The following is a 26,488-nucleotide window of genomic DNA, read 5'->3' as shown; positions in this document are numbered from 1 at the left end:
AGCACACATCCACCTGTCCATTGAATATTGGAGAGGCATTTGGCACACAGAGAGCCGCCTGCTAAGTGAATATATAAATGATGCGGACCCAGTAAGGGTCAGTCGTCAACGGCAACAGCCAACGCCGGTACTTTCGGTCTAGTTTCTGCATTGGTACAAAGTGATAGTGGTTGTAAAGTCTAAGGTTTTTCCACTATAAAAAAACACAAATCTGGTCTCTCGTTCCCGTAAAGTGTTTATGAGACTTTTCTGCTAATATCGAATTAAACTCTGTTTAACCAAAACAGAGACACCGGGGTCCTCGGAATCACACAGGGAGACCACGGTGTTATGCCTTGACCGCCCGAAAAGGCGGAGTCTTTTCAGTTCCAAAAACATCTCGAGTGAATCGCTTTGAAGAAACACAAATCGAGCAAACCCCGAAGCGAAACCATAGACGTCTCGAATATTGCCTGTTTGGAATTTAAAATTGAGTATAAATTACATCCCCTTCAAAGTCCCATTGTTTCACGCTGTATATTATAAAGCTATGTACCATAACAAGAAGTTCCTATTTCTATATGGTATTTCAAATACTTGAAACAGAACATCGTAAACATATGGTGGACTTAATATTTGAAATTCTACCCAGGCGCGTAGGGCAGAATGTAATCTCTCCCAGGACCTTCTTAAAGCGGTGATTGTAGGAAAATTGTTGCTACGACTTAGAAAACAGAGAAAGAGCAGACAATAATTCGAGATAGCACAGGCTCTGTGTAGCTTCATTTATGTGTTGAACCTGTGTTATTGTGTTAAGTTATCTACTGATAGTGTGTGTGTTTACTAAACTCACTACAACGACTCAACCGGTTTAAGAGTTTGTACTCGCTGGGTGGGATTTATCTCCCATTACCCAGCTAGTTAAGTTAGCTGGCGAAAGGTGCTAATAGGCTAGCTGGCTAACTAACGTGAACTCTCTGCTGCTCAAACGTGAGCAGGCAGCACTCTACCCATCATTTATACACAGTAAGTTCGTTCATATTTCTATATTCGGTTTGCTTTTTAACCAATTGGTGTATATATATTTTAACCAAGTGAGTAACTATTAATTTGCCGCTACCTTCAGTCTTTGTGCTAATTGTTAGCCTATATACATATTTGTTTTTTAGACACGAAATGATTGTGAATGTTTTGTGCACACTAGACATTTTAAAGCCATTTTTGTTTTAGTTTTTATTTTTATTTTTCAATGTTCAGACGCTAGTTCTTTTCAGTCATCGCCTGCAGTTGTACTTTAATTGACATGTGCCAATTGTCTTTGGCTGTGATCAATTAACTCCCTAATTAGAACCGTCCTGAATGTTCGGCTGGTGTTAAATAAAGGTTAATAATTTATATGCAGTAAAATGGCTGCTATCTTGCTGTATTTACCGTCTGTACTTTTATGCTAACATGCTAAACTCTATTTTTACCTGTTTTTTTTTTTTTTTCTTTCTAGGCAAGAATTAGAAATGGCACGTCTCGTTACTTGTATATTTAGCTTACATTGCCTTAAACTGGTAACAGTTTGGCTATCAATGGTTTTATGTAATGTTTGGTTATTTCTGAAAAGTGTGTACCAATACAGCAAACTGTCTTGTTGTTTTTGTTTTTTCCAGGAATAGTTTATTAGTGAGCAAGAAGTTACATTTCTTTCTGAGCTCAGTCATGGAAAAAGATGTTGGTGAACAACAGAAGAACGGTGATGCTGCTGTGAGCCAACCCAAGAAACAGCCGTACAGATACACAAAGGTAATGAGGGAAAACAATCTGTTGAAACTTTACAGGGAAGCCATACTTGTTTCTTTTAATGCAACATGACCATTATCCTTTTACAGGAAGAGCTTCTGGAGATAAAACAATTGCCAGTCTCCAATGAAAGGCCTGAATGTCTCTCAGAGAAATATGACAGGTAGGAGCTTTTTTTTAAAAAAAAAAAAAACAATTATTAGGTAAGTGAACACATGGGGGAACAAATAAAGTAAAATGTGTATTATATTCACCTTAGCTATTGAATTGGCAGCTTATAACTTTGCATTGAAGACATGTCAAGGCATCGTTCTCTGTCTGTTAACAATAATTTCAACAATCTTATCAGTTTATTACAAGCCACACTAAAACATGGATCTAATAAGTTTTAATCTTGTCATACAAAGCTTTATTTGATACAACTGGACACCTTTTTTTTTTTTTTTTTGCGATATATGCTGCTTTTGAATTCATTTTTGGGGTTTTGCAATAACAGGATCTCCCAGCACTGTTATTCTGTGCCACGTTGCCGATCACGTTGTTTCTCTGACAACTCTGGGTGGCGTTAGGATCATTAGTGTGAGTCTGAACCAGATGTATTACAAATTCAAATATTCCAGAAGGTCGTCTACAGATTATTTTTGGAGGCTAGTAAATAAGTACAGAAACTTTCTGCATCGTAAGCAGCCATTTTGGATGGACTGACGTTCCCTAAAATTAATAAGCTTAATAAGTCTGCTTTAAACTGACTGCATACACAACAAGTTCATGCTCATTGAAGTTTATCAGGTTTTGAGTTTCAGATTATTAAATATCTTATCAAATATAAATATTGACCGCCTTACTCTAATGAAAATCATCATAGTCATCCTTTAATCTGAATTGAATGTACAATCTAAATGTTACAGTTCTTGTACAGAAAACAAACACTAAAATTAACATTGAGATGTTCTAGTTGTGACTCTTCACATCAGCTGCATCTGAGAACAAATGTGGCATTTAACAAAGACTGTCCAACTAGCAGCTTGGACATATGATCTAATGTGTGCAAGCTTTAATGTTAATGGTGCTTGAAATGGTTAAATGTTTGCATTTGAATAGGTTTATAGGTTAATAGATTTCAAGGTTTTTAAAAGTACTCAAATTTTGGATCAAGTACTTGAAACTCTGAATTACTTTTGTTAAATATTACTGTCCAGATCCACTTAACTATGTGCATTATATATAATCGTACTTTATTTTGATTCAAAGTTTAAAGAAAACAATGATGCCAGCAAAGTACACATAAAACAGGCACTAAGTTTAGGCAGTGACGAAGTGCATGATGACGAGCATGTAGCTCAGTAACAAGATGAAGAATGAGACCAATGATGGTGCTACATTTGGTCTGTCCTTTAACCCACTTCTGAAATAATTTGTATACGGTTCTGGATGGCTGTCAGCCTTGCTTATCTTTGAATTCAGACTTTTCCCTCAGTCCCCAAGCTTCCTCTGGCTGGTTGATTCTTTTTCTTCAAAGGTAGATGGAGGAAAAAACCAAGATAGAATTGGCCAGCTTATTTCATTATTGTCATCTTTGTTGACAATGTACAAAAAAAAGTTGGACATTTCTTAGACATTTCAATGTGGCACATAACTTTTAAATTTTATATTTTTTATATATATTTATATCAATGAGTGGAGTAAGAAAAACCACCAGCAGTGCTGCCACTCCACATATGAACTGCTAATGGGGGAAATATGCACTGAATCTGCATCTTACTGCGTTCCCCAGCTTATGCAATGTCTGCAGTGCTGACTTTGATCAGAATTGTATGATAAAATAAAAAGCGCCGTGTGAAGGTTTGTGCTTTGCGATGCGTTTCTTCTTCACATTGTGGAGCCTAAATAAGGTCAGTCATATTTATCTTTTTAAAGTGTATCATGGTAGCACAACATCCATAAAGAAATGGAGATCTTTTTAGATATTTCAGTTATTTGTCCTCTAAATGCTTTAACACAAGTCAAAGCAAATTCATAATAGAATAATCTGCCAATTATTGCAGTCTAGAATTTATTGCAAGCTGTAGAATTGTAGACTTTACTCATTCAAGATGAAATTTCAGTCTTAAAGTCAGGCCTACTCTGTGTCAGCCAGATGTACGCTGCTCCTGTTGCTGGATCTTTGTGAAGAAGAGCATCTAGTTTACGACGATGTATGCCTGATTTATTCAGAGAGTGTGGCTCTGATTGTATCAAAACTAATCAGCCTTTTGTTTAATTAATGTGGGTTATGAATTTTTGAACAGATATTTTCTTTCTGCTGGTGTAGATTCTTTTTGTTTTTTAACTTTTTTTTTAATATTTTCTTTCCTTAACCATAAATGTTCACAGTATATCATCAGGAACCATTAATAATTTAGCTTTAAATGTCTTCCAGCGCCGTGCATTTACTCAGTTGACATTGTCTGTGAGCTGGAATGTGTTTAATTTAGTTTTTATTTATTTTATTTTCCCCCTCAGTGATGGTGTGTGGGACCCAGAGAAATGGCATGCCTCCCTGTACCCCACCTCAGAGCGCAGCTCTCCTGTAGAAGGTTTTAAAAAGGACTACGGAGATGAAAGAGTTCCTTTAAAGCGAAGAATCCCTGGTAAATTAATTTTGGCCAATGTTAGGAGGGAGAGCTGTTTGGGAAACAATTTCTTGTCAGTTTGCTTTTTTTTTTTTTTTGTACAGAGAATTGTCAATTACTAAGTTTAAGCTAAAACGTTGTGGTCCCCTGGTACATTTTGAATGTCTGTTTAATATGAAACATCTAAACTGGTCTTTTCATTAATTAAATGTATTCAGATCCTCGTGAGCGGTTAAAGGAGGATGACATAGATGTCATACTGAGCCCACAACGACGCAGCTTTGGAGGTGGCTGTCAAGGCAATGCAGCGCCTGTGCCCCACTCCCGCCGACCAATCAGTCCTCTGGAAAATAAGGAAAATGAGACTCTCCGTCTTGGAGGAGCTCGCAGAATTGGCAGTGGACGAATTATTGCTTCCCGTGCCTTTGAGAGAGAAGCCCGTGTGGAGAAGGAAAGAGAACGAGAGAGAGACTTTAAAGATAAAAGATTCCGGGTTGGTGTTTTCTCCTTCAGTTTAGCCAAACAGCATTTCTAATAGCGGTGTGCAGGTTTAACAGTTCATTATGATTGCTTTTTATGTTTTTTATTATTTTAATGATGACATTCTAAGTAAAAACTTCCAAGCAAATCTTGCTTGAACTAAAGTTCTGTTTTCACAGTTTAGCACAGGATTTTATTTGTTGGTGTTACCCTTTTGGTTAAGATCTCGTGTTACATTTTCATACTTGGAGTTACACAGTTTTGTGTACTCATTTGCAGAGAGATTATGGTGACAAACGTGTGTTTAGTGAGAGGAGACGAAATGACTCTTATGCAGAGGAGGAGCCGGAGTGGTTCTCAGCGGGTCCCACCAGCCAGTCGGAGACAATAGAGCTCATTGGGTTCGACGACAAAATCCTGGAGGAAGATAAACCCAGAACGAAGCGATCAAGAAAGCGGACAGATTCTGTTAAAGAAGGTATGTCAAAGCTGTCGTAACTTAGCCTTTCCGGACTAAAACCAGCTTTTTAAAGTTGCTTTTGTTAATGCTGCTTGTATATTGTGCAGCTGTCGAATGCAATGGTGGACTAGCTGAGGAGCAAGATGTGGGCTTACAGTCTACAGCTGATCAGGAAGTTCCCCATCCCGATGTTCTTCCAGACCAGTCAGCTGGGGACTTTGACTTCAATGAATTCTTCAATCTAGAGAAAACTATGCCAGCACTGGCTTCTGTAAGTACTGGGGTGCACAGATTTATTTTAAAGTGTTAACATCACAGAATGGGTGCAATCTTTTACTACTTCCACCTTTTTTTTTTTTTTTTTTTTATGGATTATTTTAATCTGTTGAGGTTTTCATATTCTGCTCCCAAGCCAGACTTGCAGGAGTCCTTTTAGTTCAAACCTTTGATAGTAGACCATGTAGTCAGAATAATACTGCCACAGCAGTCAACCTAAAAGACATCCTACAGTATAAAACTGAACAGACCACTTTGATTTTTAAATATTAAGAGCGTAGAAATGGTTTCAACACCAGATTTCATCTGCTGCACTGGCTTGATCTCTGATTATGAGTGGTGAATACTGTCACTAATGGTGCTCTTTTAATATTTTTGTTTTGTGGGCTCATGCACGGGGTTGTGCAAAAGGTTGAATTTGTATTGGCGATCAAAATTTATGCCCATCATACCAGTGTTAGACCCTGGTCCTGTCTGTAGAGTTAAGCAAACCAGGCTCCAAACTAAAGCTGGTTTGTGGTGATGAATCAATACATTGTCAAACAGCAGTGCGTTCAGAGACGCTGCCTGCAATCCTCTAGCACATTTTGTGCTAAATTGATGGAAAAACGCTCTAAAACGTAAGTGCCAACTTCTGTTCTTGTACTCCTCCTCAGTATAGTTGATGTGCTTTATAGCGTCTCACATGTTTGTTTTTTCTGTCTTCCAGATGATAGAGGATGTTTTGGGAGACGGTCCAGTATCAGCCAGCCGCTTCAGCCAATTTTTTAACAGAAACATGAGCCCATCAGGCAGCCAGTCTAGCAGTTTGAGGTCCACTCCTCATGAGGAGCTGGAAAAACTTGGAGGCAAGTGGTTTGACATTTTCCCAGTTTGCCTTTTTTAACAGTCATGGTTAAAGTGTACAGACCTTTGCATAATTAAAAGTTTTACAAAATGCACACTCGTGTAGAAGTTAATCTATTTGGTGTTCATATTTGAGGATCCAGCTTAAAATATTAACATATCTCGTTACAAAGTATATTATTTTGTCTGTACCAGTCTGCCGCTTTATTAAATTACCCCTGGATGTAATTTGATAGCAGTTGGGCTTAAATTGTCTTAGGTGTTGGAAATGTTGTGCTTCTCCTCTCATTGCTTTTCTTCCAACCGAGCCTCTGCCTCATATTTCACACCTATTCAATCATCAGAGTGCAAGGAGAAAGTGGACATCCTGGACCTGCTGCACAAGGCCAAAGTCGACCTGAAGCCCCTTCTGTCAACGCTCTCAGCCAACAAAGCACGACTACAGGAAAGCAGTGAGTACAGTTTCCACACATAACACATGGAGACTCACTTTCTATACCTTCTTACAGCAGACACAAACCCCACAGATCATTTATCGCTTTTGAGTTACGATTTTCTTATGTAGTTATTTGATGCGGTCCTGCATCATGTAGCAAATTTTTTTCAGTTTTTAAAAAGATAAGATGTCAAAATTCTTATGGATTACTACCAATTAAACCAAACATGAAGCTGATTTCTGACCGTGCAATGACTTCCTATATATAAACACAGTTCCTGGGTGACTCCTGTGCAACATTTGAAGTTTAATTTAGTCTCTACTTTTTGTACCAAGTTGAAAATTCAAGCATATGTCAAATCTGTTCAGTAACATGTTAAAATCCTTCTTCTTTCATTGCATTAGTAAGACCTGCAATTTCATAATTCATAAAATCAACCTTTTTTTTTTTAATGTCAGTCAGTTCAATGAAGTCTGTATTTGTGTTCTCAGCTAACTCGGGGGCGGTGCTCTCACTGGAGGAAGTGGAGGGAGGGATGAAGGGAATGAAGCTGGGCTCTGAGCCACACGTGCAGAAGGTGTCCCCTCCGCAGAGAGGAGATGGCACACCCTTTATGGCCGAGCATTTAGAGGAGGCTTTAACCGGAGGCTCCAGCAGCCGACCGCGCTCGCGTGATTCAGACATGTCAGCCTTTAATAAACTAGTCAGCAGCATGAAGGCAAGTGGAACTCTGCCAACTCACCCCAAACTCAACACAAACAATGTAAGTATTTCTCCTGTTATCTTTTCTGTTGTACACTGGATAACTAACACTACTCTGCATGCTGCAAAGAAATGGGTAAAATCTGGCCCTATGATGCTACATCCAAGCTTTTCTACTAAAATCAGACAAGTCTTTAAAAGCTGAACTAAAAGATGGTGGGCATAAATTTGCTAAACTGTTCTTCAGGTCATGTGGTGGGTATGTTTGCTTACATGTTTACTGTTTGAAAACAGTCCTTTTTGCAAGTCAGCTTAAGAAACTTATATAAATTCAGATACTGAACCATGTAAATGGTCATTGGATGAAGGATCATTTGGAATTATGTGAGCATATTAATTAAATAGGATTGTTAACTTGCATGAGGGACGGTTGACTTGGGTTCACATGTATGCACCTGTCTCGGTAGGCCTGACTTGTTTATGGTTTGGGAGATTTAGCTATTTTTATTTCTAACATGCTACACTTGTGTATCTTTTGACAAATACTTGGGTCTCCCAATACCTACACACAACAAAAAGGCTTCCTGAGATGAAATTTGGGATGTGTGGTTTTTTTTTTTTTTTTTGTTTGTTTGTTTTTTCTTCACAATAATGTAAAGCTGAATTTCACCTGTACCCCCCCCCCCCCCCCCCCNNNCCCCCCCCCCCCCCCCACGCTCTGTAAAATGCAGCAGCAACCTTCAGATCAAGGTGTGGTGACACTGTCTGATCCGCCTGCTCAGCAGCAGAAGAACATCTTCCAGGTGTGTATGTTGACTCTTTAATGCTAATTATCACACATGTTCGAGGTCTTCACACATCCGGTTTGTTTCCATGTCTGAAATTATTCAGGATAAAATTTAAATTGTGTCCAAACTCTGCTTTTGGACAAAATGTCAAACAAATGTTCTTGAGCAGCAGATGGAGTGTAAACTGAACATGACGGGAAAACTGTGTGCTGTGAGCTTTCAACAACAGATGCTCATTAACTTGAAGCACAGTTTGTTGCTTCCAGTGCAGGTTAGGAATGTCCAAAACATTTTCAAAAACGTATTTGTCAAAATGTAGAAATAAATGAAGTCAGACTAGTTGGAAAGGAAATAGATGTACCCAGTTTGTTGTTTGAGCTCATGTACATCCTTTCAAAACATTCTTCAAAAAGGACCAATGTGAAGAGCTTAAATCCAAGAACATTGTAACCTTGTGCTGTTTTGTGTTGCTTGATGCAGCAGTTAAGTTCTTCTGGCCCAAACTAATTTCATCGTCAGTCCTCGTGAAGAAAAGCCCTTACACATTGAGACAGTTTGACCCTTACATTTAACTTCCATTTTTGTAAAGCGAAAAGCAAGTTTTTCAAAAAATCTTGGTTTTTGTAGGAGCTACTGGGAGGTCGTAGTGGCTCCCCCACACCTTTAAGTGGCTTGTTGGGCAGCTCTGAGGCTCCAGTGGCTGCTGCTCCTCTACATGGTTTACTACACAAGGGCCCCTCACCCCCTCTGTTCGCACCAAGGGCCCCATCACCCGACTACTTTAAAAGCAGATTGCCACCTTCTGCAGGTAATGTCAACCAGGATAAAATACTTATGGTACGCATAGAATGAAGTAAACTTTTTTTTTTTTTCCCTTCCGCATGTATCAAGTTAATCAAATTTTAAAGGAGACTTGATGTGTTTTCATACAATAATTATTTATGATTTGTACTTGTTTATATAGATTACAAGCTAAATTGGATTTTCTCCTGTTTTCTTCAAGGATTTCCTGGTGGTCCTCAGCCCATCCTGCCAGAACAGTTTGCTAATGTACACAGGTCAATCAGTCCCGCACAGCAACAGGTATCACTGAACAACAGGGTGGGGTATCGCACAGTAAAGAAGCTCAAAACGGGCAAAATTTCAGTAGGAACCTTTTCAGAATAGTTCCACAAAATGGTCTCAAAGATTAGTCCATCTACAAGCTGCCTCAGACTGTTTATAAATCACTAATCCAGCTGACCACATGCCACGTTAATGTGAGCTTTCAGAAATGAAGACCGCTTTTCTGGACCTAAAGAGGCTTTGAGCACCTCAGTTCATGACAGTTTAACTCCATTTATTGACCTCTGGTTAACCAGGTTTTTTTTTTTAATCAAACATTGCTGTATGTTATCAATCTTCTCTTTGTTAATTGCTGTTGAGGCTTTTAAATTCTGCAACCGGGTGGTCTGTATGTCATCACTACATCACACCCTTGAGTCGCAAAGCTGGTTTACCTTTTCACGTGTCCACTGTTACAGCTCTGTTGCTACTTTGCTTGACCGCACACAGGCGTAACAGCGGTGGGTTGACTTTAAACCCCTCATGCCGCCTCAACCTACTCAGTAATTGCACCAAGACTGCCAGGAGGCGACAAAGTCTTGGCTTGGCGTTTTGTTGAAAATGTCTGGTGACTGCACCCCATCCCCCACTATAGTTTAGCTTAATGTTACAAACTTGCAAAGATGGGTCTGTTGGTAGATTCCTACATATAAAAGGACTGGAATCTACTTAAATGTTGACACTTTACACTTTATTTTCCCATAAATTAATTTAAAGAACTGTATTTTTATTATACAATCATTGATGTCATAATGCTTAATGGTAGTATCTCACTGGGTTGCGACTGGGCTGTTGGAGAATAGTTGGTGACTCCAAAATTGTGATGAAATGAGCGACTTTTCCATGGCTGTCTCACTGAATTCCAAGTGTTTGTGACCAGCAAGTTGTGTGGCTGCGATCTGAGCAGTCGACTTGTGAAAATCACGGCCTATTTTCATGTCGGTGGCTTGCAAAACTGAATTCTGGGCTGTGCGCATTATTTGATTGCCCACGTCATGCTTTCCTTGCATCGCTTTGGTACTGACCCCTGGCAGCTGCCCCCATATTTGATATGATCTACTGGAGTACACTTTAAATATTCAAATCTTCCCATCTTTATTTCTATTTGATTTTATTTATCATCAACTTAGTTTTAGACTTGGGCCTTCAGGGCTGTAGTCTGATGTTTTCAGTCATAAGGAGAGCTCCCATCCAGCTGTCAAAATTAAACTCTAGCACTCTTAAAATTTACAGAAACTAAATTGAGAAGGGTCCAAGACTCCTGCAACTCTTATTTTTGTGAGAATTTAGAGTTTTTAAACATGTTCAATGCTCAAACAGCAGAGCTGGTGGGCCTCTGAAACTTGCATGAGGATTTTGAGAACCCCCATGAGCATTTCAAGACATTTTAGAAACTGCAGCCCCGTGAGATTAAGGTTTAGACAGTCACACTGACAGCAGAGTGGCCGAGCTGTGCTATCAAATCTCCTGGCGATTTTGCATGTCTCAACTTATGTTCTTTCTTATTGTACTGTAGTGCATCTTTTTGAAAAGGAGCCTAATTATTCTCATCCATTCATCCAGATGAGGGCGCTCTCTCTACCTGTGAATCATTCTGAACTGGAAGCCCTGGTACTCCAGCAGGACCTCGCTCTACATGCCCACCCCTCATTTCAGGCAGGCTACAACAAACACCAGCAGGACAGGTCTTTTCGAAACCGGCAAGTATTTATTTTGGTTTGGGTTTTAGTTGCATGACATGGTGAAAATGGTGTAAACACTAAAGCAACCTGTGTCGCAATAGTTGAGTTTTTATTTTAACGTTGCAAAACATTTGTGTTGCATTTTTGCAAACTTCAGTGAGATGAGATAATTTGGTGTGTATTTTAGCTCACTGTCTGTGTGTGATCAATAGGCCACAGCGTGTTAATCGTTCCCCTGGACCTCAGCCTGCAGGAAGAACCTCTCCAGGAAATGCAGTCACCAGCATGGTGAGCAAAAAATCCTCCTATCCGGAACACCTCCCCTCCTGGGAGCGAAGTCATCCAGCGGAGACAAAACTTTAGTTTCTACAAATTGATGTTTTCATTTTGTCCAATTACAGCTGTCCCCATCATTCACCCCTACATCTGTGATCCGCAAAATGTATGCAACTAAAGAGAAAAGCAAAGATGAACCGTTGGGTCGTTCGGAGACCAAGGAGGAAGCAGCAGCAAACTCGCAAGATGGTAAACTGTTATTTACACACAATTTGATATTAACCACACTTTATTTATATAAAGTCCTGTAAGACAAAAATGTTTGGCTTATGTGCGTACAGGCAGCAGCTCTCCAAATCCTTTTATGGAATTAATGGATGGAAATGTTGCACAGTCGGGGGTGAAGGCCAGCTCTCAAACCCTGCAGAGCAAAGACCAAGAGCGTCTGAGGCCTGGCTCTACTGCAAACCAAATGCCCAATATGGTACCTCCAGGACAGTCTTCGTCTTTTTCTCGTCCCATCTATCCAGTACCGCTTCTGTCTCATGTTCCCATGGTGCGCCCACCCCCTCAGCTCCACCCTAATGTGGTTCAGCGAATGCTGGCTCAGGGGATCCAGCCCCAGCAGCTTGGACCTGCCCTTATGCAAGCAGGTTAGTAGATTTAGATTTCTGGACATTTTCATCTTCTGTTAAACTTCCTGTATTGCTGTCAAAGTATATATTTTTTTTTTCTTTTTACCTGGTTTGAACCTCTGGACCTGGATGTTTCTCATGGACTGTTAATTGTACTCACAAGGTATCTTTCCACCACATGTTGACCTTGCACAACTTCAAGGCTTGCCTCCTGCCCTGCTAGGACAGCCACTATACCCTCTGAGTGCAACAGGGCATCCACTTCTACCTCCCAGAGCCAATACTCCCATGCAGATAGCAGTTATGCAGCAGCAGCTTCAGCAGCAAAGACCAAGTAAGTCAGATGTTGCATCTTCGTGTGACCACATGATGCTGGTAATTTAAACTAGAAGTCTTTATTTAACTACTGTGTACAGTTTGCGCAAGGTTAAAAAAACTACAAAGTCAGACTATGAATTAAAACTGTTTTTCTTGCAGTACATCCCAGCGCACCAGGCACTCAGTCACAGATCCAAGGCCCCCATCGGACAAATGGCTCTCAGCGTCATGGGGGAAGCCCACCTCCGGGCCTCGCCAAGTGGTTTGGATCAGACGTGCTTGAACAGCCACTGCCCTCTATGCCAGCCAAAGTCATCAGTGTAGATGAATTGGAGTTTAGACCATAAGTAATATGCGTTGCTGGAAAGTAATTTTTTTTTTTTTTTTTCCCCCCCAACCCCTCTGCCCATCTCCTCTTTCTGGTTACCATAAAATGTGAACTTTAATTTGAAAGACAGCGCATCATGGGACATTCTAACCATGCTATGCTTTGTTTTCAAAAAGAAAGTGATGGAGGTTTATTTTGCCAGCTGAGTGTTTTTTTGTTTTTGTATTAGACAGTAAATAATGTAAAGGATTAATTGTACAGACCATGGGAAAGAATCTTATTCTCTGTATATAGCTGTTTTTTTTTTTTGTTTTTTTTTTTCCTTTCTCCCTTCACCATCTTGTTGTGGAAAAATGAAACGGGAGGAAAAGAGGTAAGTCACTAAGAGCTGATGGCATTCCTTAATCGCCTCCCTCCCTGACAAGAAGAGTGAGCCACCGTAAATGAGAAATGGTAGGGTAAGTTGAGTTAGTTCAGTGCGCACTCCACCTTTTTGGAGCTAGTGGCTTTTCTTCTAGGTTGAGCATAGCAAGACACCGCTGGTGGATGCAGCAAGCTGGTTGTGCCTTTTTTGTTTTGGTTTCAACCCCCCTTCCCCCCCAACTGTATCCTCGCCAGTCCTGTATCATTAGAGGGATTGCACTGTTCACACTGTCATTTGAAGGTGATTGGGATTCAGTTGATGTGCTATTAAGTTATAAGAAGCACAAATGGAATTAATAAATAAAACATTGAGTATACCACCTTTTTATGACTTTTTACTGGCTAATTGCAGCATTTGTTACATGTGTATTTTCAATATGTGACTTGCAACAACCTACAACCAACAAACTAAAAACAAAAATTTGGTTCATTTGGTCAAAGCAGTCAATTAGAAAATAACAAGTATAGAGTTCTTGGATACCAAGCTCATTTTCAGTTTTGAGATCTAGTATTGTTTTTATTCTTTAAGCTTTTTGGGTGTACACTGGGCTATAAAATTGCAGCTATGGTGCAAGATATTTGGGAATAAATACTTTTAATCTGGGGGGGGGGGGTTAGGCATTTAGCAACAGCATAACATTTGGAAATAAATATTATCTACAAGACCAGAGAGTGAAGGGGGTAAAAAATTAGTTGGGTCTGATGGCTGAGGGAGAAATTGCCCAAAATTTCAGGAAAATAATTAGTAGTGCAAATGTCTTTTTTTTAAACAAAGCCTTAAAGTAAATGAAAACACTGCATTTAAAACCATGAATGTAAAAGGACTCATTGCAAAGTCATAAAGACTGGACAAAACAAAATAAAATTGCACAATATTTTGCTCATACTGGTGTCCTAAAAAAAAATAAAATGGAAGCAAAACTTGTGCCCAGATGCCAACTACCACTTGTGTTTATTTTACCTACGGAAAGGGCCTAAGTGAGTGAAAATAGGTCAGAAATTAAAGGTAGCAGTCATGTTTGTTTACCAACACAGGCTATAGCAAAAAAAAATCAATCATGTGACTCAAACTTCCAAGTGGTTTTCAGCAGATTCAGCCTCTTTGTTTACATTGACTGTGGACCCACATTTCAGAGTTGCATTCAATATGTGGAAAACTACTGAATTAAACTCTTTGAAACTGCACTAGTTGATACAACTCAGATTAACCTTTTCATACTTTGCAATGAGTACCTTTAAGTGCAAGGTGATTTAATATAGTCAAGCTAGATAAGTTGTTTAAATTTCTACGAATTGTTGTTTTTCTGTTTAATTAAATATAAATATGCTTTGTTTGCTAGAGGTGCCAGGCCTCACCTGAAATGACTTGCACGGTGTCGTGTTTCCCATGCGCTCAGATTAGATTAGATTAGAAACTGCGCCTGGAAAGACGAGGGTTTTTTTTCGGTGTGGTTGGGGAGGGGGAGGGGCTTTAAACACAAACCGGAAGAGAGACCTGCGTGTTCACGTTCAGCCACAATAACACGAAATCCCTCTGCTGTGGTCGCGCTGCTCACCCCGAGCGACAGCCTTTTCAGAGCCACATATTACTTAAGAAACAAACAAAAAAAAGGAGCAGAGCGTTTACTGTCAAATTACAGCGGAACCGCTGTCGACGAAACAAGAACGCCACCCCCCACCCCTGAAGAAAGCGGGGTTAAAGTTCACAGGAAGCTGGGGGGCTGCCATTTTTCCCCTGCTGCTGCTGCTAGCGTTTAACGGTAGATGCTAAAAACGACGGGAGGGGCGGCTGGTTTGGGGGGGTGTTTTTTTTTTTTTTTTTTTTTTTTTAAAAAAAAAATTTTTTTTTTTTTTTTTTTTTTTAGCTACGCACAATCTGTCATTTCTCCGCCGTCGTCGCTAACAACCATTGTTATTTGATGAATTCGGTATGGAGAAGGTAGCGGAGCCGTCTTGGACTTCTTCGTACACCTACCAGGTGAGCAAGCACAGTGCGGAGATGCTACACAACCTCAACGTTCAGAGGAAAGATGGAGGCAGGTTCTGCGACGTGATCCTGCGCGTCGGCGAGGAGAGCTTCCCCGCTCACAAAGCGGTGCTAGCCGCGTGCAGCGAGTACTTCGAGTCGGTGTTCGGCCGCTCGACGGAGGCGGACGGCGACGCCAGGGAGCTGGAGATGCACACGATCAGCCCCAAAGTTTTCAAAGACATCTTGGACTTCGCCTACACCTCCAGGATCGTGGTGCGGCTGGAGTGCTTCCCGGAGCTGATGACAGCCGCCAAGTTCCTGCTGATGCGGTCGGTCATCGAGATATGCCAGGAGGTCATCAAGCAGTCCAACGTGCAGATCCTGGTCCCGACCGCCCGGGGAGGGGACGCCAGCCTTTTCCAGGCCGCGGCGGCCACGGAGCTGGGCTTCCCCGTGGCTCCGCAGGATCTGCTGAACGGCACGGGGATCCTGCTGAACGGCCAAAGCTTCGCTAACAGCGCGCAGATGCATCTGGACGGCGGCGAGGACGCGGCCGCCGTGCTGCTGGAGGACGGCGGCGAGTCCTCGGTGCCGATCTTGGAGCCCGCGGAGGGGCTCTCGGTCTCCCCCACGACGGAAATAACGGGGAACGCGTTCCACCATCACGACGCCGGATCCCCTGGCTCGAAGAGGGGAAGGGGGAGACCAAAGAAAGCCGGGGGCGTCGCGGAGCCTGTCCACTTCAACCACGGCACGCAGAAGGACAATGGGCTGTTTCCGTGCGGGTCCTGCGGGAAAGCCTTCACGGAGGCGTCGCGTCTGAAGAACCACGAAGCGCAGCACGGAGCCTCCACCGGGGGCGGGAGCAGCCTCGGCGGCAGCCTGTCCGCGGCGGGCGGCTTGTCCTTGCTGAGCCAGTCCGGGCTCCTGGAGAACGGCATCCAGCTGCCCGGGGGACTGACGCTGGTCGACGGCGGCCGCAAACGGGAGCGGACCAGGCGGCACGTGGGCTGTGACATTTGCGGCAAGGTGTTCCGCGACGTGTACCACCTGAACCGACACAAGCTCTCCCACTCCGGGGAGAAGCCGTACGCGTGCCCCGTGTGCGGGCTGCGCTTCAAACGGAAGGACAGGATGTCTTACCACGTGCGGTCCCACGACGGATCCGTCGGGAAACCCTACGTGTGCCAAAGCTGCGGTAAAGGCTTTTCAAGGTGAGTTACCTGAGCGTCTGCTTGGAGCTGGAGGATGTGCCTGTCGGGTCTTAAAGGTACTTATCGCAAACTATAAAATTAACCATGTCTGATGGCGCAGTTTAAAAGAGTTTGCCACAGTGGTTTTCCAGATATATTGATATGTAGTTCTGAAATGCAGGTTTGCACTGAATGTAAACAAAGCACTAGGCTAAAAACCAGGTGGCAGCTGGAGTCACGTGATTGACCTACATTAGGTTGGTAGTCTGTGTAGGTAAACAAATATGACTGAATCATACAAAAAGACGTTTAAGTGGAAATTTCAGACTGAAATAGACTAAAATTAGCTTTAATTTAGCTTTAATTTTTAATGAAATTAGTTTGAGGAGCACTATTTCTCAAACTGATTTGTTTCATCTGTTGTTTTCTGATTAAACAAAAAAAGAAAAAAACCGTGAAATACTCGTCTTCGCCTCTCTTTCAGTTTAGGTTGTTTAAAATTGAACAAATCTGAGGATAAATTCGAACTAAAACGTCAAAACTATCAGAGTGTTTTTGTTCTCGAATGGCTCCTTCATGGACATTGACCTACTTTCAGTCATTTCAGCTGTTTTCGTGCAGAAACAGATTTGTTGTTGTTGGCAACTGTTTACAAACTTTGCTTACAAACCTTTATTCTAAGGACACAACCATCAAGATGAGGGGGAAATGTGCTGATTTTTTTTGACCAGTCTTTATGGTATCTCAGTTATTATAATTGCTGAGGAGAATTGTGTTGTATTTAAAGTTTATTTGTATATGGTTCTAAAGGAATGTGGCAGTAAGTTAGTTTTAATAAGGGCCCATTTATGCAGCAGATTTAGCGTCTTTCCTCTGACAGTCAAGGAAAAGCCTTATCTATTCAGTCACATTGTCCAGAGTTTTAAAAGAACTAGGGAGCCCTCTGCCTGAGATATGTTTAATATCAATATGAAAGTTGCTCAGGAACATTTATTGGTTCCAGTTTTGATTTTGAAATGCAGAATTTCTAAAATGCTGTCTCCACCTGCTGGCTTGGAGGTCCTAAAATAGCAGTTGTTGTTGCTTTTACTTCATAATTAAACAAAGGACTCAAGAATTGCCATCTGGAGAGACTTTATTTTATAGTCATAATTATGGCATGCATAACTGAGTTAATCTGAGTCTCTGTCCTTCAGAACAGCATCATAATCCTTCTAGGTCTTTAGTTCTGTGTAAAGCAAATGCAAAACATCAGATTCCATCCCAAACAGACCTTATCTTTACAGATGTTATCATACCAATGATAGATGATGTGGCTCCAAGTAGTTTTCTCTGGGTCATTGTGACAAAACCACCTAATAATCAGGATGCCTCAGTTTAATTTGCTTTTATTCGGCCTCAACATTGTCAATTTATGCAAAAGCAATTTTTTTGGTAAGGCTCTTCAGCCACCAGTTTTACTGTTTCTTGGTTGTTTGTTTGTTTTTATTTTTTAAAGAACAAGAGAATGTATGTATTTATTTCATCATGGCAGGACTGTCTATGATTTGATTTAGCTGCTTTAGTTTGGCTCACGTTCAGTGATCGCTTCCTAACATTCAGAATTTGCCTAGAGTTTTCTTTATTGATAAATCAAAATATCTGCAGGAGATAAGGACTGGTTACTATTTTGTGCAAGTTTCTATAGTTTCTAATAAACTGTTACTCTAATATCAGTGATGGTAGAAGTATTAAAATCCTTTTACTTAAGATTGAAAGAATACTTTTTTACAAGTAAAAACCCTGTCTTAAAAATTCTGTTAATGTTAATATTAGCATATATAAATTATTAGTTTAAATTGATTGTTTTTTCCCTTTTAACTGCTGATTATTTTCCTTTTTGCTTTATTCGAGGAGTAACGCTGAGCCACCCTGTCTTAGTGTTGCGCTTGCTGGAAGAAAAACAAGTTTGAAGTAAAATGTTTATAATTTTATATATCAGTTTAGATAAATCAACTTTACCTAATGTGTTGCATTTTAACATTAGAGCATCGAGATGTAAGAGTGTTAGAAAAGAAAGAAAATGGTTTATTTTAGCTTTTAACAACCCAGACATCCTAAATATGACCTGCTACTTTTTATCATGCATAGAGCTGAAACCACTTGTTTATTCTAAAAGCCCATTGTATCTTAAAATCTTATAATTTATAGTATTACATCTTTGTTCTAAAAGTAAAACTTAATGCTCAAAGAGCTCAATGCATCGTATTTATCCCCATTACTACATCAGTGTCTAATATCAGTATAAGTAAGCAAACAATGTTAGACTATTATGTTTCTAAGTTCATTCATTATCTGCTTGTCTTTAATATACATATTACACTATAAAAACTCATTTTAGATCATCTTTGGGTTGTGAGAGCTATAATGACAAAAGGGAACAAGAGGAGCAAGAAAAAGGTGGCGTGGTTTGTTTGTCACAAGTCATATTGTTGCAAGATCCAACAAAAATGTGTCCTTTGTGCTTTTCTTCACGTTGCTCTGCCCCGCTTTCAGACAAATGCAGGGGTGTGAAAAGTAACACAATTTAGAAAGCAGTGAAATGAAGTCATTGGGTTTTATTGTTTGCTTATGGCAGGTTGGACCCAAACGGGTGGAAGTGTCCTCTAAATGTTCATCCAGAAATTCTAAAAAGATTTATCATCATCATAATTTTGGGGGCTACATTAATTTCTTCAGCATCAATTTAACCCATCTGGGGTAAAGCTAAAAGATCTCTCTCAAATGCAGTGCAACCTTCATTCATTGGATTCATTTGATAAGTGCTTTTTTCAGACAATAAAAAGCTCTTATACGGATATAATTTAACACTTAGTGTCGACATAACTTCCACACTTACCACAAAACGCACACAGAATCATTCAGGAAAGAAACAAACAGCCTTTGGATCGACACATTCTGTTCTCATTTTGGATATGAAATACAATAATAATGAAAATGATTAAAATCTTCTGCCTTTTTTTTGTCCTTGCAGACCAGACCACCTAAATGGACACATTAAACAAGTACATACAACAGAAAGACCCCACAAGTGCCAGGTAACCTTTAGGATCCTGCGGTTCGTCTTGGTGTGAAACCCCCCTTCTGACGGAGGTTTTAAACACTGACATGGTTGCAAAAGTGTTCATTCGTGGTGGGGCTTTTTTTTTTTTTTTCCGTTTCTGTGTTTCAGATCTGTAATGCCTCCTTCGCTACGAGGGACCGCCTGCGGTCTCACCTGGCGTGTCACGAGGACAAAATTCCCTGCAAAGTTTGCGGCAAGTTCCTGCGAGCCGCCTACATGACGGACCACCTAAAGAAACACAGTGAAGGAACGCACAACTACTGTGGCATTTGCAATAAAGGTAACTCTTATCCAGGTGACCCAAACCTGAGCTTTTCTGAACCTAATAACTGCTGAGCCGTGTCCTGCTGAGGATCCAGAAGGTGCTGAACCTGTGAAAGTTCACACATTTGGCATTATTTTGTTTTGGTATTTGGTTATTTCTGATCTCTATGCTTAGAAAATCAAATACCATGTTGTAGAGTCTCAGCTGGAATTATAATATTAGTATTTGTTTTTAAATTTGTTACTAGTTACATAAAAGTTGACCTGATTCAAAACTTGAGGTAGAACGTAATGATTTCCATCATGTGTTGACATTTTAGCCTGACGTTTGTGCTGCGTCTCCAGTTCAGCCATGCTAAAGTTAATCAGATAGAAACCTATAAATCTACTGCCAAATCCCATTATTTCGCATAAAAAGTTGAACTTAAAACTTTTATTTTTTCCATCGTGCTGTCGTCCGATGAAAACTGGACTTCATCTTGTATTGAAACATTTTGCTGTAGGTGCTGAGGGGGAAAAAAAGTCCAACTTAGTCTTTGCTTTGCTGTTTTTGGGCCAAAAGGAAATTCTTTCGAATTAAAACCCATTGTCTAGTTGAATTTGTAATAATGTTTGCTGGAGACTCCGGAGAATGAGAGAGTTGTCTGTTTTTATAGTGTCTTTGAAGCCATTTTGGGTTGTTTATGTTGCTCATTATAGGTCAGTTCCCAAATACAGTTAAATTTGTTGATTACATTAACTTCAGATGCATTAACTGTTTTATAATTATTATAGTTTATGGAGGAGGTCCCTTCTGTGGTGTGTGTGTTTTGCAAGTGGATGCAGACAATATATATTTTTAAATTTTTACTTTTTGGGTGTAAAACTTAGCAGCTAAACCAACAAAATCGTAGGATAACTGCGAGAGGTCCAGGTGATGCAGGTGGACAAAAAGCCTTTGGGACACACAAAAACGGCTTCAACAACATCCGTTACAAAGAAAACCAAAACATCATTAAACTTGATCAAATAAAGGCCCAGTGCCAGAGTTTTAGACTAAGATCATGATAAAGTTGTAGCTGCTTTGCTCCAACGTTGAAATTAACCTTACCTTATCTCACGCGATATCGCGAGATGTTCTGCTCAGATTATGTGTGTGACGTGTACGACACGTGGATGACTCTCAGCTACAACCAAAGGAGTTAAAGCGCGACTCCACTCCTCTCATCAGCTGACTAATTAATCTGCGCTCCATTAGGGAGCTCTCCTGTCCTCCTTTATGTTTTAGCAAGCCCATAAAAGTCAGAAAGCGCTTCTAGCCTCACAGCCAAGCTTTTCTCTCAGGGGGTAAAATATTGTTTTGTTCTGTCAGTTGGCTTTTATTCACACAAGGAAATACAGTTTTGAGATTTTACTCTACTGTTGGGGCTTCCCGAGGAGGACGGTTAGAGCCGCGTTACGTCACCATGACACCAAACGAGGTGAACGTAAAGCAGCCTGTCCGGGTTTCCCGGAGCGCCTCTCTCAGCGTGTGAAGCAACTGCACTGTTCTTTTGTTCTTCTGGTCCCAGGTTTCTCCACCGCGTCCTACCTTAAGGTGCATATAAAGACCCATCATGGCTCAGCACTGCCCCCCTCCGCCCCAATGCACACCTTCCCTGAGCGAAGGGGGGAGCTGCAGATGCACAACGGCACCCCTTACCATATGGGACGCCAGTGCTCAGTGGAAGGCAAGCAGCCGCCCGGCCCGTCCGAAACATTCATGTTTCTGGCTGTCATTTGCTCTGCTGCTTTTTTTTTTGTTTGTTTTGTTTTGTTTTTTTGAGAAACATGCTGCCACATCTCTGTATATCATAATACAGGCATACATCGGTTTCGGCTTCCATGCTTGTGCTTTCAACATTTGTTGGTGCAACTTAATTAGCAAAGCATTGGGCATGTTCATGAGGATCCTTTTTTTTTTTTTTTGAAGTGAACGCCGAAGGATAAGCATGTATTCAGTATTACTATGCTAAGCTCCATGAGGAGAAAATTAAGTTTCATGGAGTAAATTAGTTAAAACTAGAAAGCTTTGGACATGCTAGCATACTGTGGAATTGTGTCAAAAGCTAGAAGTAGTTGCTATATATCAAAACAATATATCTGATTTCTATTTATTAAAATGCTTTTGTTGCTTTAAGTGACTTTTTAGTTCTTTGTTAGCTCAAACATTGGTTGTTCAGTGCTGCGTTTGAGAACATCTGGGTGTTTTTTTATTTTTTTATTTTGGCTTTGGGGTCCCTTTTTGTGAGGATGTAACACACAGGGTGCCGTGTCACTCCTGCCTGTATGTGTGCCCCGTCCAGCATGGCTAAAGTGTCTGTTTCTGCTTGGCCGGCTCATCAGCAGTTGTTCAGCTGTGCACACTGATGCATGATCGCCTGAGTGCGCGCTCCATTTGCCCTGGATTCATTAAAACCTTTGCAGAGGGGCCAGCTTTGTGTGACCCACAAGAGTGTATATGTGTGGTGCAAAGTGAACTTTGATGCATAAGTTCAGCTGATTCTTTATTTTTTATTATTTTCTTGGGAAGGAGTTTACCTCCAGTGATGTGCAATGAGGATTTCAGAAACAAACGTCCTCTAAATAACTCCGAGTGCAACAAAATAACACATATTTGCCTTTGTTTTTTGACAAATATGCATAGAAATGATCGAAAGTTACCGTCCATAGAATCTGTCTTTTTAATTTTCTTCCTGCAATAAATTTCAGATACAGAAAATTTGACATTTAAATTTTTTCAGAAATCTTTTTTTTTAAAAACACAACTTCTAAAAGAACCACTAATAGTTTGTTGTTTTGTTTGGGACTTAAGCATCTTCATGGACCAACGGACACGGGATAATTTGGTGCTGAAATCAGTTTTCTTTGCAAACTTTAATGCAGAAGTGTGTCGTATTTTGCGAAATCCTCAGGATAACTGCTGGTATTTTCTCAGCAGTTTCTCAGTGAGTCATTAGTGAACCCAAAGGTTTTGTTCTGGTGGTTTTGTTTCTTCTTGTTCTTCTTTGCAATAATTCCTTTTTTTTAAAAAAACAAAAACAAAACGAGCTTAATGGTTTGGATTTGACCATGATGGGAAAACAGTCAAATGAAATTCAAACCATTTTCAACATGAAAAGTTGAAACCAACTGAATTCTTCCTTTGGAAATGGACAGAAACGATTTGTCACTGTCCTCTCTGTTATGTGTCATAGTTAGTTTTCGTTTTTACCTTTTATTTTAACAGGTGAACTGTTTAAGAACCAGTTCTCATTTACAAACCTGAACTGGTTTCTGAAGTAGGCCGGTCGTGTTCATGAAATCCTTCTTTGCTGCCCCGGGTCGAGGCTTTCTCTCACATAAATCCAGTTTTATTACATCCATCAGATTGCTCCTATCATGTAGCTGGTCAGTGCGTTGTGTGTTGAAGTAGAGCGCCGTTTTGCTGCTACAGCATCGTTTAAAAATGATGGTTTGTATTTCTTTCAGTCTGCCCTCTAACTGATCAAAACATCCAACCAGAAAATAAAATGTACCTAAATGGCACAGATCGGTTCTTAACCCCAATCGTCTCCCATCTAATGTGTTTTCCCCACAAATATTCACTGTTTATATTATTCCAATTATATTTTAGGCATGCAGCTCGGGGTTTAAAATGTTCTTTTAAAGGGAAATAATTTTAAAAGGTAAATAAAATCAGACAGCTTGATTTATTGGAGCAGTAATGAAATGAAGGCAGCTCTCTTTATGCCTTAAATTATTTAACACGACTTGCGTTTGGTGCCGTCTGACACAACACCTGCGGTTTAATGCTTGATGTTGTTGCGGACACTAATGAGCTTACGATTGTTTTTATGTCTTTCTCATAATTTGGTGCCTCTTTTTTCCCCCTCCCCTTTCTCATCTTTTCTTCCTCTCTCTCTCTCTCTCTTTCCGCCTCTGCTTTCTTTACATCTCAGACGGGCAGGAAAACGCTGGGAATTGTCCCCACCTGGAGTCCGAGGAATCGGACACGTCTCTAAGGGAGCTGTCCAACGTCGACGAGCTCAAGTCTCCCCACAAATCGGACGCGCCGGAGCTCGAGGTGCCCTCGCTGGGCTGCAACGGAGCTTCCGCCGGCCTCCTGGGGTCTCCGGGGAGCTCCAAAGCCAAGGCGGACCCCGAGAAGAAGTTCATCTGTGGGATCTGCGGTCAGGCCTTCCGCACCAAGTCCTACCTCAACAAACACCAGCACAGAGTTCACAAAGTCCAGAGGGCCCACGGAGCGTCGGGGTCCAGTTTAAGTGAGATGGCGCCCTCCCTGACTTCTCCCTTCTCCCCGCAACAGAACATGTCTCTCCTCGAGTCGTTCGGCTTTCAGATAGTCCAGTCTGCTTTCGCCTCGTCACTTGTGGACCCCGAGGCGGGTCAGAGCGGGCTTGACTTCGGAGGAAAGTGACCCTTTTTTTTGTTTTCAAGGCTTCAGTCAAGTTTAGCCTCTAATTCTTAGGACAAAGCCAGGTTACCCACAGATGATGCTCTGTGTTTGGGAATAAGTTTGCCTCAACTTTGGACTCGTTTCATTTTCCTGTTTGTCTCGTTGCCGAATGTGCATCCAGTGACTTTGGTCAAAAAAAAAACAGGAAAAAAAAAAACTGCCATTTAATTCCTAATTTCCCCCTCGTGTTCAGAGTAAACAAACGGGTGTGTTCAGTGTTTATTCATTAGAAAGAAATATGATGGTTTCCTTTGGTTAAACTGATGTCAGTCTGTTGAATTTATCTCACATTTTTAATTTTTTTGTTTGTTTGTTTTCCTGACAAAGTTGAGCTTTCACTGCTGCACAAACATTTCTCTTCATGAGCTAACCTTGTTACTTTTGTCACTGAAAGTCGTAGCTGTCGGTTCGCCTGCTCTGACCGCTTTGGTGGCGTTAGTAAACGTATGTTTGCCATTAAGGTCATTCTTCTTGTCAGCTGATGTCTTTACCTCAAACCAATATGGGGGGCTTAAATCTATATTTGTGTAATTTTATTTTTCTTATGGGCAGGGATTGAAATGGTTTTGAACAGGACTTCTGTGAATTATCGAGAGAACGTACCTAACAGGTTCCTGTCGCTTTCCGTGACACTTTTTCTCTATTTTTTAATCTTTTTGATCGTTTGCAAAACAAATTGTTTATAAGGAAAAAATATGCAAGGAGAGTCAAGTCATTGATCATTGGGGTATAAGTATTCTTTTCTCTTTTCCCCAAAATACTTAAATTTAAATGTCAACGTGAAGCGTGCCTGGTGTTTGTTAGGACTGAAATTATTGTTCCTGCAGTGAATTTCTCAACTTTGTGCCACTTCTTTTCTCTACTTGGTCGTTTTGCCCTCCTAAGCAGATATTATTATCAAAGGTGCAGTTTTAAAGAAGTATTATGTACTTAAATGCATCCCGTGGAGAGAGGATGAGGCTTTCTGGAGGACGTGCTTGTAAGAAATCAATCAATCAGAAGAATCAGAAGCACGCTCGTTTGTCGAACCGTAGGCTCAGCCAAAACAACGGAGCCGCCCCGGCCTCACCTCATCATCCTCGTGCCTTCGTCTCGTGGAGCCGAGGGCGTGAGAAACGAAGAATCCTTCTCTGCGGTTTTCTTTCTGCTTAAATCAGTCACGTGCTTAAAATGGGGACCAAGATCAGGTATATTTTCATTATATATATTTTGAAGAAAAAAAAACGTGTAGATTATATTTTAATAACCTATTTATGCCCTAAGTTTGGTGTAGTGTTTTTTTTAATTATTATTATTTCTGTCAAACAAAAATCTTGTGATTTGCTCGCTTTTTGTTGTTTTGTTTTGTGTTTTTTCAGCCTAAATTATGGTAAATGTGATTTTTTTTTATTTTTTTGTGTGTGTGTGTTGTGAAACAGACGAGACAGCTTTTTACAGTCAACTTACAGAAATTTATTCAACTTTTTCAATCATTTGGATCTTTTTTTAATTGCTCTTCACTCTCGTATTCTGATCTAAGTTGTCATGATTTTGTTTTTATTTGTTTGTTTGTTTTAATGAACTAGTAGTCACTTTGTTACGGTAGAAGTTACCTGTTTGGGTGATACGTTTAATCCAAGACATTCCTGTGAACACGTTGAAATCGTTACTCGGTAGGAGTTTTTTATACATTTTCCCTGTGATTTGTTCTCATCCTCCTAAAGTTAACCTGAAATTTAAATGAAAAAGGCTTAAATAACCCAATAAGATGTTGGGTTAGTTATGCAAAAAAAAAAAAAAACAATTTTAGGTGTCTTTAATTAACCGGTTCTTAATTCTTGGATAATCTGCCGTCATTTAAGGAGTGCTTGAGAAGTCATTTATTTTCTATTTATTTTATTTTATTTTATTTCCCCCTGACTGATAATCAACAAAGAGACCCACTTGCGTGTAAATACTGGAAGGGAGTATAAAGTACCGACGCGGTTTGCGAGCACAGAAATTCACTCGGCCGTTTAGTGTCTCATGGACCGACCTGCTCACATGTCGAAATTACTCACAGGTTGGTGTTTATTTTCTGTGCTGTAAATCATGTATCATGATGCAAATCAGGCTCAGTGTCACAGTGAAGGGTGTGTGTGCACGTGTGTGTGGGACGACGATAACTTCTGTTTTGTTTCTGTAATTTACTACATTCCTATATTATTTATGGCTATATTGTGATTGTAACAAGTGTATATACCTTCCATATATACACACACTTTATCTAAATATATATATATAAATATGAACCAACCTATTTGCTAAGTGTTTGTCAGTGGCGAGTCTTGTACATATTAAGTTGGTTTTTGTTTTATTTTTTTGTCTTG

General features: G+C 40.4%; 2 protein-coding genes across 6 annotated transcripts; both read left to right on the top strand.

The window, feature by feature from the left end:
- The first annotated feature begins 672 nt into the window (after window positions 1–672).
- On the top strand, window positions 673–13,456 carry eif4enif1 (eukaryotic translation initiation factor 4E nuclear import factor 1). 4 transcript variants are annotated; one of them, XM_017408493.3, is made up of 19 exons: window positions 673–1,005; window positions 1,638–1,770; window positions 1,857–1,930; window positions 4,270–4,397; window positions 4,598–4,872; window positions 5,139–5,337; window positions 5,427–5,590; window positions 6,305–6,443; window positions 6,786–6,893; window positions 7,370–7,641; window positions 8,312–8,383; window positions 8,996–9,176; window positions 9,372–9,451; window positions 11,036–11,172; window positions 11,367–11,442; window positions 11,556–11,679; window positions 11,772–12,083; window positions 12,268–12,399; window positions 12,543–13,456. In XM_017408493.3, the coding sequence occupies exons 2-19, from the start codon at window positions 1,687–1,689 to the stop codon at window positions 12,728–12,730; spliced, it is 2,745 nt and encodes a 914-aa protein (XP_017263982.1). In that variant the 5' UTR covers window positions 673–1,005; window positions 1,638–1,686; the 3' UTR covers window positions 12,731–13,456. The 4 variants fall into 4 exon arrangements, with proteins under 4 accessions (XP_017263982.1, XP_024859992.1, XP_017263981.1 ...); XM_025004224.2 differs by having other exon boundaries at window positions 674–1,005; window positions 8,315–8,383; window positions 12,229–12,399; XM_017408492.3 differs by having other exon boundaries at window positions 674–1,005; window positions 12,229–12,399.
- A 1,530-nt stretch (window positions 13,457–14,986) lies between these two features.
- Window positions 14,987–25,980, top strand: patz1 (POZ/BTB and AT hook containing zinc finger 1). 2 transcript variants are annotated; one of them, XM_017408514.3, is made up of 5 exons: window positions 14,987–16,317; window positions 19,310–19,373; window positions 19,508–19,679; window positions 21,214–21,372; window positions 23,623–25,980. In XM_017408514.3, exons 1-5 carry the CDS (start codon window positions 15,065–15,067, stop codon window positions 24,099–24,101), a joined length of 2,127 nt encoding a protein of 708 aa, XP_017264003.1. In that variant the 5' UTR covers window positions 14,987–15,064; the 3' UTR covers window positions 24,102–25,980. The 2 variants fall into 2 exon arrangements, with proteins under 2 accessions (XP_017264003.1, XP_017264005.1); XM_017408516.3 differs by lacking the exon at window positions 21,214–21,372.
- The last annotated feature ends 508 nt before the right edge of the window (window positions 25,981–26,488 follow it).

This window comes from Kryptolebias marmoratus, linkage group LG4 (assembly GCF_001649575.2).
Source record: "Kryptolebias marmoratus isolate JLee-2015 linkage group LG4, ASM164957v2, whole genome shotgun sequence".
NCBI classification, from domain to species: domain Eukaryota; kingdom Metazoa; phylum Chordata; class Actinopteri; order Cyprinodontiformes; family Rivulidae; genus Kryptolebias; species Kryptolebias marmoratus.
Note: the sequence above shows the minus strand (reverse complement) of the source record. Positions and strands in the feature narration are given on the sequence as shown.

Bases quoted from the DNA above. Each gene is read 5' to 3' on its own strand.
- eif4enif1 (XM_017408492.3), top strand. From the start codon at position 1,687: ATGGAAAAAGATGTTGGTGAACAACAGAAGAACGGTGATGCTGCTGTG. The intron at 6,444-6,785 runs GCAAGTGGTTTG...TTCAATCATCAG, and splicing joins GGAGCTGGAAAAACTTGGAG to AGTGCAAGGAGAAAGTGGAC. The intron at 11,443-11,555 runs GTGAGCAAAAAA...GTCCAATTACAG, and splicing joins GAAATGCAGTCACCAGCATG to CTGTCCCCATCATTCACCCC.
- patz1 (XM_017408514.3), top strand. From the start codon at position 15,065: ATGGAGAAGGTAGCGGAGCCGTCTTGGACTTCTTCGTACACCTACCAG. The intron at 16,318-19,309 runs GTGAGTTACCTG...TTGTCCTTGCAG, and splicing joins TGCGGTAAAGGCTTTTCAAG to ACCAGACCACCTAAATGGAC. The intron at 19,680-21,213 runs GTAACTCTTATC...TTCTGGTCCCAG, and splicing joins CTGTGGCATTTGCAATAAAG to GTTTCTCCACCGCGTCCTAC.